Source organism: Chrysoperla carnea, chromosome 4 (genome assembly GCF_905475395.1).
Source record: "Chrysoperla carnea chromosome 4, inChrCarn1.1, whole genome shotgun sequence".
In the NCBI taxonomy this organism is placed as follows: domain Eukaryota; kingdom Metazoa; phylum Arthropoda; class Insecta; order Neuroptera; family Chrysopidae; genus Chrysoperla; species Chrysoperla carnea.
Genome location: NC_058340.1, coordinates 47,703,489 through 47,715,657, shown reverse-complemented (window position 1 = coordinate 47,715,657; position 12,169 = coordinate 47,703,489). Strand labels below are relative to the sequence as shown.

At 28.9% G+C, this 12,169-nt stretch overlaps 2 protein-coding genes across 6 annotated transcripts in view; both read left to right on the top strand.

Moving 5' to 3' along the window:
* LOC123298562 (probable WRKY transcription factor protein 1) overlaps nt 1-1,864 on the top strand; it is a 54,922-nt gene extending 53,058 nt beyond the window's left edge. For 2 of the 3 annotated variants that reach the window (XM_044880602.1, XM_044880604.1), the window contains exons 5-7: nt 72-218; nt 780-986; nt 1,721-1,864. In XM_044880602.1, the coding sequence (XP_044736537.1) occupies nt 72-218; nt 780-986; nt 1,721-1,762 (396 nt within the window). In that variant the 3' untranslated portion in view covers nt 1,763-1,864. The remainder of the gene's footprint in view (nt 1-71; nt 219-779; nt 987-1,720) is intronic. The other variant, XM_044880603.1, reaches the window with a different exon arrangement.
* Nucleotides 1,865-3,903: 2,039 nt separating this feature from the next.
* LOC123297455 (complement component 1 Q subcomponent-binding protein, mitochondrial) lies at nt 3,904-8,815 on the top strand. Of its 3 annotated transcripts, none has more exons than XM_044879120.1 (6): nt 3,904-4,231; nt 4,320-4,470; nt 5,641-5,825; nt 6,331-6,419; nt 7,879-8,020; nt 8,652-8,815. In XM_044879120.1, the coding sequence occupies exons 1-6, from the start codon at nt 4,006-4,008 to the stop codon at nt 8,726-8,728; spliced, it is 870 nt and encodes a 289-aa protein (XP_044735055.1). In that variant the 5' UTR covers nt 3,904-4,005; the 3' UTR covers nt 8,729-8,815. The 3 variants fall into 3 exon arrangements, with proteins under 3 accessions (XP_044735055.1, XP_044735054.1, XP_044735056.1); XM_044879119.1 differs by having other exon boundaries at nt 5,641-5,843; XM_044879121.1 differs by lacking the exon at nt 8,652-8,815 and having other exon boundaries at nt 7,879-8,148.
* Nucleotides 8,816-12,169: the final 3,354 nt, after the last annotated feature.

Sequence of the window (12,169 nt, the reverse complement as noted above, 5' to 3'; positions counted from 1 at the left end):
AAACTATTAGTTATTTTGCCGTCAAATATTTCTATGAAGCATTTTTCAAGTTATTTATTAACTGTTTGCAGAATCGTGGAATAGCAACTTCCCCCGCTCGATTTAATGAAACAACAACAATTCACTCTATTGATCCTGCTTCAAATATAAATCGTGCTTCTACAAGTATACCGTCAAATATTCAGTATTCAGAATCGTCAAGCGGAATTGTAAATTTAGTAAGTCGAATGTAAATTTTATGCTTGTAGATATAATTTTAAAACGACGGTGGTTGGCCCTATACAGATCACTCTACGGGGTGCTAGGATCTAAAACATATTTTATACGGCGTGTGGCTTGACAAAGCTCGAGTCAAGTGTGATATTCGTCAAGTTATAGATCTCTGTTATCAGAAAATATTATTGGTTATATTGAATATTCCCGAACTATCTTTAGCCATAACGTTCGAATCTGTATAAAACCATCAACAACTATTAAGAAATAATTGCAATTTTTATTTAACGATTTCATAACAAATTCATATTCCGTCATATTTACTACGTAGCGAAAATCTCGACAAGTAAATTTTACGAGACTTGTTACCTATTTTTATGCGTTTTTTTACTCAGAATAGTATTAATGATGATTACGTGAATTAAAATAATATTAGAAAATCTAACTGGTGATCACTTATAAAAATAAACTGCTAACTATTTAAAGCCAATTGTTATTAGTCATAAAGCCTTTTAGCTTAGCAATCATGCCATTAAATTAATAATTTTTCTTTTTTGCTTTTCTAGGATGATGGCGAAAATGAAGATAGCCTCGATCGTTTAGTAATTGATGAAACAAATGATGGTTCTAGTTCAAAAGCTAAAACTGCTAATGATAGTAGCGGTGACAATGGGCCAACACAGATACCTCCGTGTCAAGGGTGTAAGAAAAATTCGGCGCAGTTTGTTTGTGCTGGATGTACAAGTCAGTGGTATTGCAGTCGAGAATGTCAGGTAAGAAATTAACTTTCAATATTTTCGTTTAACGTTATGGCTTAGTTCACATTGAGAAATTTTAGAATTGTAAATTGGACAATAAGTTCGTAAGTTGTTGCACAGTTGCACTTTACTTTCTTGTAACATTCAGTAAATAATCAGCTATTTGTTGTTGCACAGAAAATTATCCACAAACAACGAATTTATCTCACGTTCGTCTAAAAATTACATGAGCAAATCGTAAAAATATCACGTCTTAACTTCACTCTCTACAAGATCATCAGAGCCTAGTGAAGAGATAATAAATTGTGTTTCGTACGCAATTTTTAATAAAAAAATAAGCTTGAAATTAAAGGGGACACAAAATAAGATAATTATTGTTCTCTCTCTCTCTCTCTCTCCTCCCCCCACCCTCTCTAATAAATTTCCTCGAAAATTATATTGTTTTCGTTATTTCCATTTACTTAAGTAAGGAAAAAAGTATATTTGAGGTCTAGCTCTATGATTTTTCAGTACTATTTCGAAAAATTTAGTTGATCACGAATTTATTCTGTCATTTTACTTCATAGAACTCATATTAATATACCATGACCAGTTATTCTATACGGATATATTAGTCACAAACTAGCGGACATTTTGCAAAATAAAAATTAATAACAATAATAATGCCTTGCACTTCAATGACCCATTGAAAAAAAAAATTTAATATATTTTATACTTCGTTATAATTAACAGATTTTTGTTTATTTTAGGTATCAGATTGGGATCAACATTGCGAAATTTGTACCGGATAAATAAAATTATTTAATTTATATGAATGCCATGTATTTTAAGAAATTTCGCCATATAAAATGTAATATGTATATTAAAGAAACAGAAGAATTTTTTGTTTACACTGCCGTTTTCAAATTATAATTGCGAGTGAGATAAATTAATTATTTGTAAAAAAAAAAACTTCTTATGTATTGTATTTTTAAAATATTTTTAATTTTTCTTATTTTTCTACAATAAAGGATAAAAATCATTCGATTCTTCAAAAAAAATATTATCTATATTATGATCGACAATACACTGATTCAAAAACAATTGTTTAGTATTATTATGTAAAATTTATTTTGAAAGAATTCCTATTTTTACCTCGTCAAATTGTTACTTTTCCGTAATTTGACTAGTCATTTGTAAAAAAGAAAAACAATTATGTGTGCTTTGTATTAATTTGATAATTATGGACAAGAATATCCATGTAACGCCAAAAATAATAATTATTGTTCATTATACTATTTGAAAACCTACAAATAACAACTATAAATATATTTATTTCATTAATAAATGTTTTTTACAAAATTATTATTTGTTTATTTTCATATTCCAAATTATTCCACTGTTACTTATCTTAACTCCCATCAAGTAGCTCCTTTAATTACTAAGATAATAGAAGGTCATGCTTACAAGAGCGATGTGCCAATATTTTGTATGTGTAAAATTTGTATATTACGATTTTATTCTGTACATATCTAAGCGATGATATTTCCAGCTTAGTTTTACTATTTCCCTTGACGCCGATGACGCTTTTACAGAATGGCGATCGAACTGTAGGATACACATTAATTTTAACCTTAAAATCTTTTGTTTTTGGATTCAATTTACCTTAGTAAATGTTTTTATCAGAATGTGATGCAATAAGATATTTTAGTATTTTTTTTTTATTAAATATGATTGTCAGAAAATTTTATAGAAACAATTTGATCTCTCCGTTTTAATTAAGCGACAGAAGTAATATTTTGAAAACCAATACGCGTTTCTTCAGTTAGTGACCATCTTTCGTTACGGTATCACTTTGGTTTGCCTGAGCTCTAAGTTCACCAACCGTGCATGAATGTGCTACTTAAACTCGATCAAAATTGATGCATATGACTATTGTGTAGCTTGTGGTTTGGTGAAAAAGTATACGACATTTCTTATAAAAGCCGGTAAATGTATTGAGAGCACTTCTAAGCGAATTTTCGATTTATTATTATTAGTTGCTCGCACTGGGGTTTTGATTATACTAACAGCCACAGTAAATTGTGTGTGCCAATGTATTTACTTTTTAGGGCTACCGTAAAGATATTTCTCATACCTGTTCGCGAGTATTTAGCGTTTAGAAATATTAGTGTTTTAGTTTCTATTGAAAAACATCCCGTTTTGTCGGCGCTTTCAAATCAAAATTAGGTCGAAAATGTATTATTAATACAAACTATGTACGAAACTAAAGCCCTTCCAAAAAAGTGATACTCTATTGAAGAATTTGGGATAGGTAGAACCAGAACATAGGTAGGTAGACACCACAAATGAGCTTCACTCCACGTTAATTGCCTTTTTTCGATTTTGACCTCTTAACCACTGTTGTTCAAAATTTAAGGAACGTTCACTCCCAATTTTTTTCCCGAGGGAGAACACTAATGTGTGCATTGACTTCGTTATGGCAAAAATATAAATTTTTGGCAAAAAAACATTTTTTTCTGATTTTATCAAGATTTAAAATATCTTCAAGAAGTAATAACATAAACATATTTTTTTTTACCGCGCACATATTTTTTTATTATTTTGTAAAAAAATTTATCAAAGTTTTGTTTATTAATATTTAATTCTATAAGTTCTGCTTTCATTGTTGCAGTTGTTGTTTTTTACTAAACATTTTCTTTCATGATTCAATTGTGCACACAAAAAATATGGTTACTATGATATATTATGACGAATAAATTCAAATTGTCACTTAATTATATACACATGAAAAAAAGTAATAATAAGAAAAAAACTCAGGTAAAATAAAACTCACAACAAAATCAAATTAAAATAATTTTAATTTGTCAAGTTTTTCACTCTTAATTGCCACACTTTTTTAAATTCATTGATAAAATAATGAACTACACGTTGTAAAGTAGCGTCCTCTACACATGTCATATATAACTATCATGCAAAAGTAAGATCTTCATCAATCAAAGGAGTATTGGAAGCATTTTTAAAAAAACTCAATTTTTGTATAACATAAAACAAAATGAACGGAATAATAAAAGGCGCATTTAAATTAAATGGATTGAGAGCATTAGCAAATCCCTTAAAAAATGCCGTACTATCTACATCAAGTAAGAGACAAATTACACGAAATTTATGGCACATGTGTAATTCTAGACAGGATGAAAGTGTATTAAAAACGTTACAAATTAAGAACCCTACTCAATTATGTGGATGTGGATGTGGTATTCAAGGATTACATACCAAAGGTATTGATATCCATCGATAACTTTGCTTTTTTAAGAAACCGGTATTTTTAGGTTATGACAAAATTGATTTGCAATTTTTGTTTAACAGGGGAACGAGAGTTAGTTGAATTTTTAGCAGAAGAAATCCTTGCTGAGCGTAAAGCACAAAAAGTTAAAAATTTGGCTACAGAATTAGATGGTTTCAAAGTGAAGGTTGATGATGCAGAAGTAACATTAACAAAAACCTCCGATAAAGAAACGTGAGTAATATATTCGATTATACTTTTATTCTGAATTCTGTCTGTGTTACATAACTAGACATCTAAATGAGATTTGAAATTTAATGGGAAGTAAAGGAGCCGAATTTCAATTCGATCAATAGAAAAAATGATGTTAATTCACAAATTTTGAGATTTAAATAGTATCCCTAATAAAGCAAAGTGTGATTATTACCATGATTAAGTAAAATGTAAGATGTACTGGCTTTTGTAGTACTCTGATTGCATTGCCCGATACGTAGATTATTTATTCAATATGAGGAATTGTGGGAGCACCGAGTCTCATATCTTCTACTGGAATCGAGCACATCTTACCTTTAACACTTTCTATACACATTCTTCACTCGATTTTGCTTGTATGTTAAGAAAATTTAATATAGTTAATAATTATTGTCTTGTGGCTAGCACTGTGTGTGAAAATATTTGTAGATTCTGTATCTTTTCATTATATTTTTAATTAACAATATTATCATAAGGCAATATTATTACATAAATGATGAAATTATTGTATGAAAACTCATATTGATACCGAAAAGATATAAATAGAATTTATCAATATTTCCACGCGTGGCGGTAAATTTGGTTTTGCGCGCAACAGAATGGTATTAATACACTATCGAAATAGAGTTCTTTTTGTAAATTAATGCGTTTACTTTGCAACAGAGCATACGTTTGGCGCTGCTTATCATTTAAAAAATGTATTTCTTGATTTTTTTATACGTTTCATATTTGGATCCGATTAAATTTTTTTTATCACTTCATATGAAGAATTCTCACTTCGCGAATAGAAAAGTGAAATTGGTTTTTACAAATATTTTCTTGTATGGAAGATATAAACGTTTAAAATTTCTAATCAAACAAAGAATAATATACCCACTAGTGACGTCATACATGGGTATCTATCGCCATAGAGATTACATATAAAACTTTGTTTTGCTAAAAGGAGATGGACAACCTTTGAATGCAATTTTTGATTGTTTTTAATCAATTTTAATTCCACTTTGAAATTCTGTCATGGTATCAAGTCTAGTTCTACATTTTTATGTTCTATATTGTTCCCCTATTGTGGAATATTCTGCATTCAAAATCATTTTGTACAATGAATGATTTTAGAATTTTATTAATTTGATTATAACTATCCTTATTTTTTAGTATTAATGTATATTTCAACGTGAATCATACCGTGGATGCTGAACCTGAAGCAGATATTGATCCAAATATGGATAAACCTGAATTTGCAGAAATGAAATCAAAACCACAATTCGAAGTTGAAATAGTACGCGGAAAAAGTAATCTTAGCTTTACTTGTTCGTTCATTGCTGATGCAGGACAACAAGGTACAGGCGAATCATATGGTAAGGGCGTTTACAAACTGTCCGAAATGGCATCTATACTTTTTATTTCTAACCATGTTGTATAACCCTGGGTATATTTCGTATGTGTTTTCTATTTACAAGGATAAAGCTTTCTCAAGACAATTGTAAATTATCTTGTAGTTTTTCTTATTCTTAACAAAACATGATATTTGTATACCATGAAAATATTTTCTATAAGTGCTATTATTAAATTCACCAAGGCATTGTTATTCCTGATTGTTACTCAGGAGACTACATCAAAAACAAAGCTCTTGTGAAAGCTATTATTAGCATCAAAAATATTAGAGGCCCTAAGTGAATTATTTGAACAAAAATCAATGGTATGAGCAAAATATATTGGTACAATACAATAATTTGTTAATAATATTGGCATTTTAAAGATGCCATGTCGATAACTTTTAAAACGTCCTAGTTGTCAGTTCGATTGGTTAATGGCAATTTGTTTATATGAGAATTTTATTTTCAGACGATATCTTTGGAATTGATGAAGTCACATTTTTCAGTGGAGAATGGGAAGATAAAAAATACGCAGTTGCTGGAGATGTCTTAGATGGGGTAAGAGTTTGTTTTTTACCAAATCTTAAATTTTTGATTTTTTTAATAGTACAAGATCCGAATTAAGGTCGACCTTCACCCATCTGTTTACCGAATGAAAGTTATTTTTTATGAAATGTAAAATATTTACAAATATCCCTGTTGTGGGTTGCCCTAAAAAATATGGTCCAGACAACTTTTAATAAAAATATCAAAACTTGAAAAGCTTGTAAATTTTATTTTTTGACTGATATTTTGTGGACATTCATATAGCACCGTATTTGCAATAAAATTATCTTTATTTATATATGTGAGGCAATGAATTAACAGGTGAACGTAATTACTATTCACAACTTGTATAAATGCGAAAATAGTGAACGAAAAGAGGCAGACAGCATAGCTGCTGCATATTCTTTATGGCTTTTACTTTCGAGTAGATCAAAATTCGTTAGATATGAAAGTCAGTGAAAAATTTCTAAAAATTTTACTCTTGATATTTTCACTAAAAGTAGCCTGGACCACATTTTTTTAGGCAACCCATTGCAGGGATATTTGTTAACATTTTATATTTCATAAAAAATAACTTTCATCCGGTAAACAGATGGGTGAAGGTCGATCCAAATTGGGATCTTAGACTATAATACCTTTGAAAACAATGTAATAGAATAACTATCTAAAATACAGAGTTTAAGGCTATTTAATATTAAGATCCATGATTTTGTACGTCACCCTCCTCACCGAACATATTACATTATCTAAAAGTACCCAAAATCATATCGTGACAAATGTTAGTCTTCAAAGCAGTACCAAATTGATCAAGCTATATTCAATTGGTGGAAGCCCATGGTTAATACAAGCCTATTATTTTAAAATTTTGTTATTTTAAATACGAAACAGATAGAGAAACATTTTATATTATAAATTTGTTTGTTTTAACAAGTGAAATTTACAAAATAACGGTTAAATTAAACTTATAACACCCCTCTTTTTGCGTCGGGCAGTTAAAAATAACTAAAAACTTTTATTGGACATCTTCTTCCTAAAACGAATACGCAGTATTCATTCTCATAAATTGATTACGAAATATATTGTGAGAGACTATTTTTACATTCATTTTTATCGAATGTATAAGTTTTTCGACAAAATATATTCAACAAAAGATTTTAATTATTTTATATGGAACAACTTTCTAACGTATAATGTTCCTCTTCTATCTCTCATCAGTTATGAGAACGAGCCTAAAGTAACATATGCCCAATCGATCCAACATGATCGATTTGCTAATATAGGTTTCATATTCAACAAAATATGGATTTTAAGAGGGGCTATATGGTGAAAAATTAATTTTTTTTATCACTATTTATTTATTTAGCAAAAAATTTCATGCTAATTTACTAAAAACGAATTTTTTATTTTTTATAATTTTGTTATTTATTATTGTGGCAAAGTTTGTTATATAAATTTTTTTTTTCTTTTACAGTATTTATATGATTTATTAATGAATTTGTTGGAGGAGAAAGGAATCAGCAATGAATTTGTGGAAAAATTGTCAGAATTAAGTACTCAATATGAACATTCGTTATATATTGGTCTGCTTGAAAATTTATCTAAATTCGCAACTGGAAAGTAACATTCATAATATTTATACACACTATGTTATTAAGCAATTGTTGAAAGTTTTGTGTTTTTTTTTATTATTAATTCAAGTCCGTGTTTAAGTTCTTAAAATAGATATCTTTTTTATAGTTTATATTTTATTTCAAATAATTTACTCCTTTTACGACATAATTCCAATACTCCTTTATATCTTAAATAAAGGTGACCCCTTACTTTATGGTTAAAGTCACCTTGAACGTTATGTGTTAGCATAGCTCGAGCTATAAAGAAGGATTAAATTTTTACTGCAACGTTTTCTAGTGAGGCGTAAAAATCAAAACAAACCTTCAAATCAGTAATTAAACAATAACAATATATAGAGTGCCCTGCAAAAATATTTAATTTTACTTGAAACAAGATATAAACTTTCTGCAAAGAAATAAAGGATTAATATTAAGCCTGAAATCAATTCTTGAAAATAGGAACTCTGTAAAATAAAAAAGTAATTTTATTAGTAAGTAAAGAGAACGTCAGAAGTATCCCAATGCTGTGGTATTAGGCTACTACTGACTTATAATTAAACTCCTACGGAGTATGAATTGTTAAGTTAGTTTACATTAGGTATTTAAAAAATTTATAAGTCTTTTAACTTTACAGAAATTATTGGAAAGAATGAAGTGAAAGAAATTTCAAGCCCTGAATTACAAAAAAACACCATTGCTTCCCGTGTATAATCCTATCCATAAGAAATCCTTCCCTCATTACAGACAACTGCCAGAGAAAGTATATAGTGTTCGATCAATAAAACGTTTTTTTCTTTATAATTGTGTTGATATTTGAAATTTAATATGCAAAAATTTTTATATTATATGTAAAGTAATTAAATTTGAAATTATCAAATACAATAGAATGTCGTGTTTTGTTCTAATCGAAATGTTTGTTTTTTATACCGGAATACTATATACGAGAAAATCTGCTGTTTTATGTAAAGATTATTAAAATAAAATTTACTTAATAATAATCATATTCATTTAAGGAAATTGCTTCAACATCAAAGGTAAGTTCTTATTCGCTAATCATCATTTTATTAATCCTAATCTGGAAATGTGGATCTTTTCATTTTATCTCCTATTTGAAAAACAAATCTAAAAAAGAAGGCTTTAAGTAACCATCGTAGTGTATTTATTTCAATAACTATGTCTTAAGTCGAAGTCAACAAATAAATATCTTCGCTGGATTTCCCAGTTAAGTGTAGAGGAAACAAAAGTCTTGTTTTATCACCAATTATTAACCTAACAATCATCAGGCGATTAGGATTTTTACATCAGGGTGCATAAATATTATGAGTTTGGCATAATTCATAAAATCTTAAAAAGGTTAGTGACAGATTATTCTCAATTTGGTTAGTCTAGGAGTATACGTGTTACCAATACGTTATTGTATATGAAAATTGTTCGCATAGTGTATCACATGTTATGGTTTAAGGACTAAAATAAATTCTGTGACCAGTAACTGTGACAGATAACTGAGATAACTGTTACAATAAATTTTTAAAAAGTGTAATAAAATGACGGAAAAATATAAAAAAAAAAAAATAATAATAAAAAAAAAATAATAATAAAAAAATGTAAAGCTGTAACAATTATTAGTGGAATATGAGAGAAAAAAGATAACATATGTAACAAGTAAATGCTAAAATCAAAATATGGAAATACGTAGCCATAAAATATGAAGTAATATATGAAAACAAAGTAAAAATATGTAACAAGAAAATTCAACAATAAAATATGAAAAAATGTAACAGTAAAATATGAAAACAAAGTAAAAACTATGTAACAAGAAAATTTAACAATAAAATAAGGATAAATGTAATAGTAAAATATGAAAACAAAGTAAAAACTATGTAACAAGAAAATTTAATAATAATAATAAGATCTTTATTGATATGCCGAAGCTAATCAAATATTGTATACATATTCTTAAACAAAGTATTATAAAATTCTAATAAAACAAAATTAAAAAACAAAAACTAACAATGAGTTAAACAAAATAAAAATCAAAATTTAGATGAAAAATTTCATAATAAAATTAACAATCAAGTGTAACAAGTTACAATCAGGTGTAACAATAAAATTTGTGAAAATTATTCGTTGTGGATGAAGCTTCTAAGTCTTAAAGCACCCGTAATAAAGTAATATATGTCATTAAGCTGTGTGATGTTTCTTATATTAAGAAGAATCGTATGGAAATTGTGACGGGTTATTTTGCAGAACAGATATTTATTTAAAAACGTCGTTCTTGAAAGGACTGTATATTGGACACTCCATCAAAATATGAAATAAATCTTCCATTGACTGTAAATTGCAAATGGTGAAATTATTATTTGGGTTCAATTTTATATGCAACCCATTGCTGCGCAATATTAGATAATGGTTGCTTACTAAACGTAAACGGCTTACTACTCGTGTTTTTTCAATCTTTATATTATATTATACGTTAAGTATTCTTCTACACCAGTTAGAGTTTGTAAGTCATTGTTAATGACAGGATATGAAGAATCATGTGGCCTTGACCTTGAAGAAGTTGATTAGTAATCACTTTCAAAATCTCCTGAAAATTTTCATCCAACAACGTTACAAATTGATTTTCCCAGGTTTCTTCAAAGCCAGATTCATATAATATTTTTTTAAACTGGGAGCACCAATTATATAAACAGTTATCCGAAGTATTCTAAGAGCTTTAAGTCTTTCGTAAACTATTTTTGGAAGTCGATCATTCGACATAATTAGTAATTTTCTCCACCATCATTTTCTTCACGCCCAATTTTTGCTTTAATTGGCCAGTTTCAAGCCTTACAATATAGCTAGGGGTAGTACTTGGCGATGCATAGATATATTTGAAGTATGACGTCTGTGTTTTTTTCTATAAGATCAGTGTATCCGAAACCCCATATTTCCGCTGCATATAAAAGTGCAGAAACAATAATATTGTCGTACAAGTTTATTCTAGTGGCATAATTAGCAGTTTTTGATTTAGATAGTATTTTTCTTTTTCTTTTCTTTTTTGTATTTACTGTTAGGTCTTTGTTACAGGTCTAGTATTTGGTTCCAGTATTCTGCTTCTGGGTTTGTGAGTCCTCGGATGACATATGCATAGGTAGGTAGAATGGTCAGCGAAAAATATCCTATTTTTGTCCCACTCGAACACAGTCTAACCTTACCTAATTTAACAATCGCAGAAGTATAAATCTGTTATTATTTTTACGTTACTATCTTTGAACTGGAGCATATGATAATAATGTGTCATCGAAAATTTTAATTATTTCAAAGCATAGAAGAAGTCAAAAGCATAAAGACGAAATATTTTGAATTTGTTTATATCATTATGCTTTATTCTGTTAAACCAATATTTGAACAAGCCTAAGTATTGTTAAGATAACCAATGAGTGGGCCAAAGTTTTTCGTCAATTTCATTGCTATAGAAAGATAAATTTTTAAGCTTTCGCCAGATAACAATCTTGAATTATATTTTCACATTTTTTTGGAAGTCCTACTTTTAAGAAATTGCCGTAATCCTGGTATATATCTCTAGATATAGAGATTTCGAGGTCGATAAGATTAAATATATTTAATCAGATTATAGAAAGCAAGATTATGAAAATGAGGTAGCAGGGAACGTAGGGCCTGGGAGGATCTAGACAAGATCCGATAGGTTAAATTATTCTGTGATCAACGTGCGTTTGTAAAAGAGAGGGATTGGTTAAGTCGACCGATTTTAAATCTTGCCATTATTATTATTTTAAATAAGTTGATTGGTTGCTCCGATTGACTCCGGTCAACATCATTCAAGGAGCTCAAGCAAAATTACGGTTGACTCATAAGTACTTTATTTAAAAATAAATAACATTCTGACAACTGCGGTTGGCCCAAATCATCAACATCAGTACTTTATTTAAAGTTACTGTTTTCTGTTGTAAGTGACATATCCATAACATAGAGAAAGTCAGCATATGCGAGTAACTATAACGTTTAACAGGCATCTAAACAAATGGAAAAGTGTCACAGCTAAAGGTCATAATAAGCACCCAGGAAAAGTTTGAATTTTGTGCCTCCCTTCTCACCCTAACCCAGGATTCTGTCCATGAGCGCTTCCCACCATTTAGGGTTGCCACCTCT

Excerpts from the sequence above, each read along its gene's own strand:
- LOC123297455 (XM_044879119.1), top strand. The coding sequence starts at position 4,006 with ATGAACGGAATAATAAAAGGCGCATTTAAATTAAATGGATTGAGAGCA. Across the intron at positions 4,471-5,640 it reads AAAACCTCCGATAAAGAAAC|TATTAATGTATATTTCAACG; the intron begins GTGAGTAATATA and ends CTTATTTTTTAG. Across the intron at positions 5,844-6,330 it reads AGGTACAGGCGAATCATATG|ACGATATCTTTGGAATTGAT; the intron begins GTAAGGGCGTTT and ends TTTTATTTTCAG.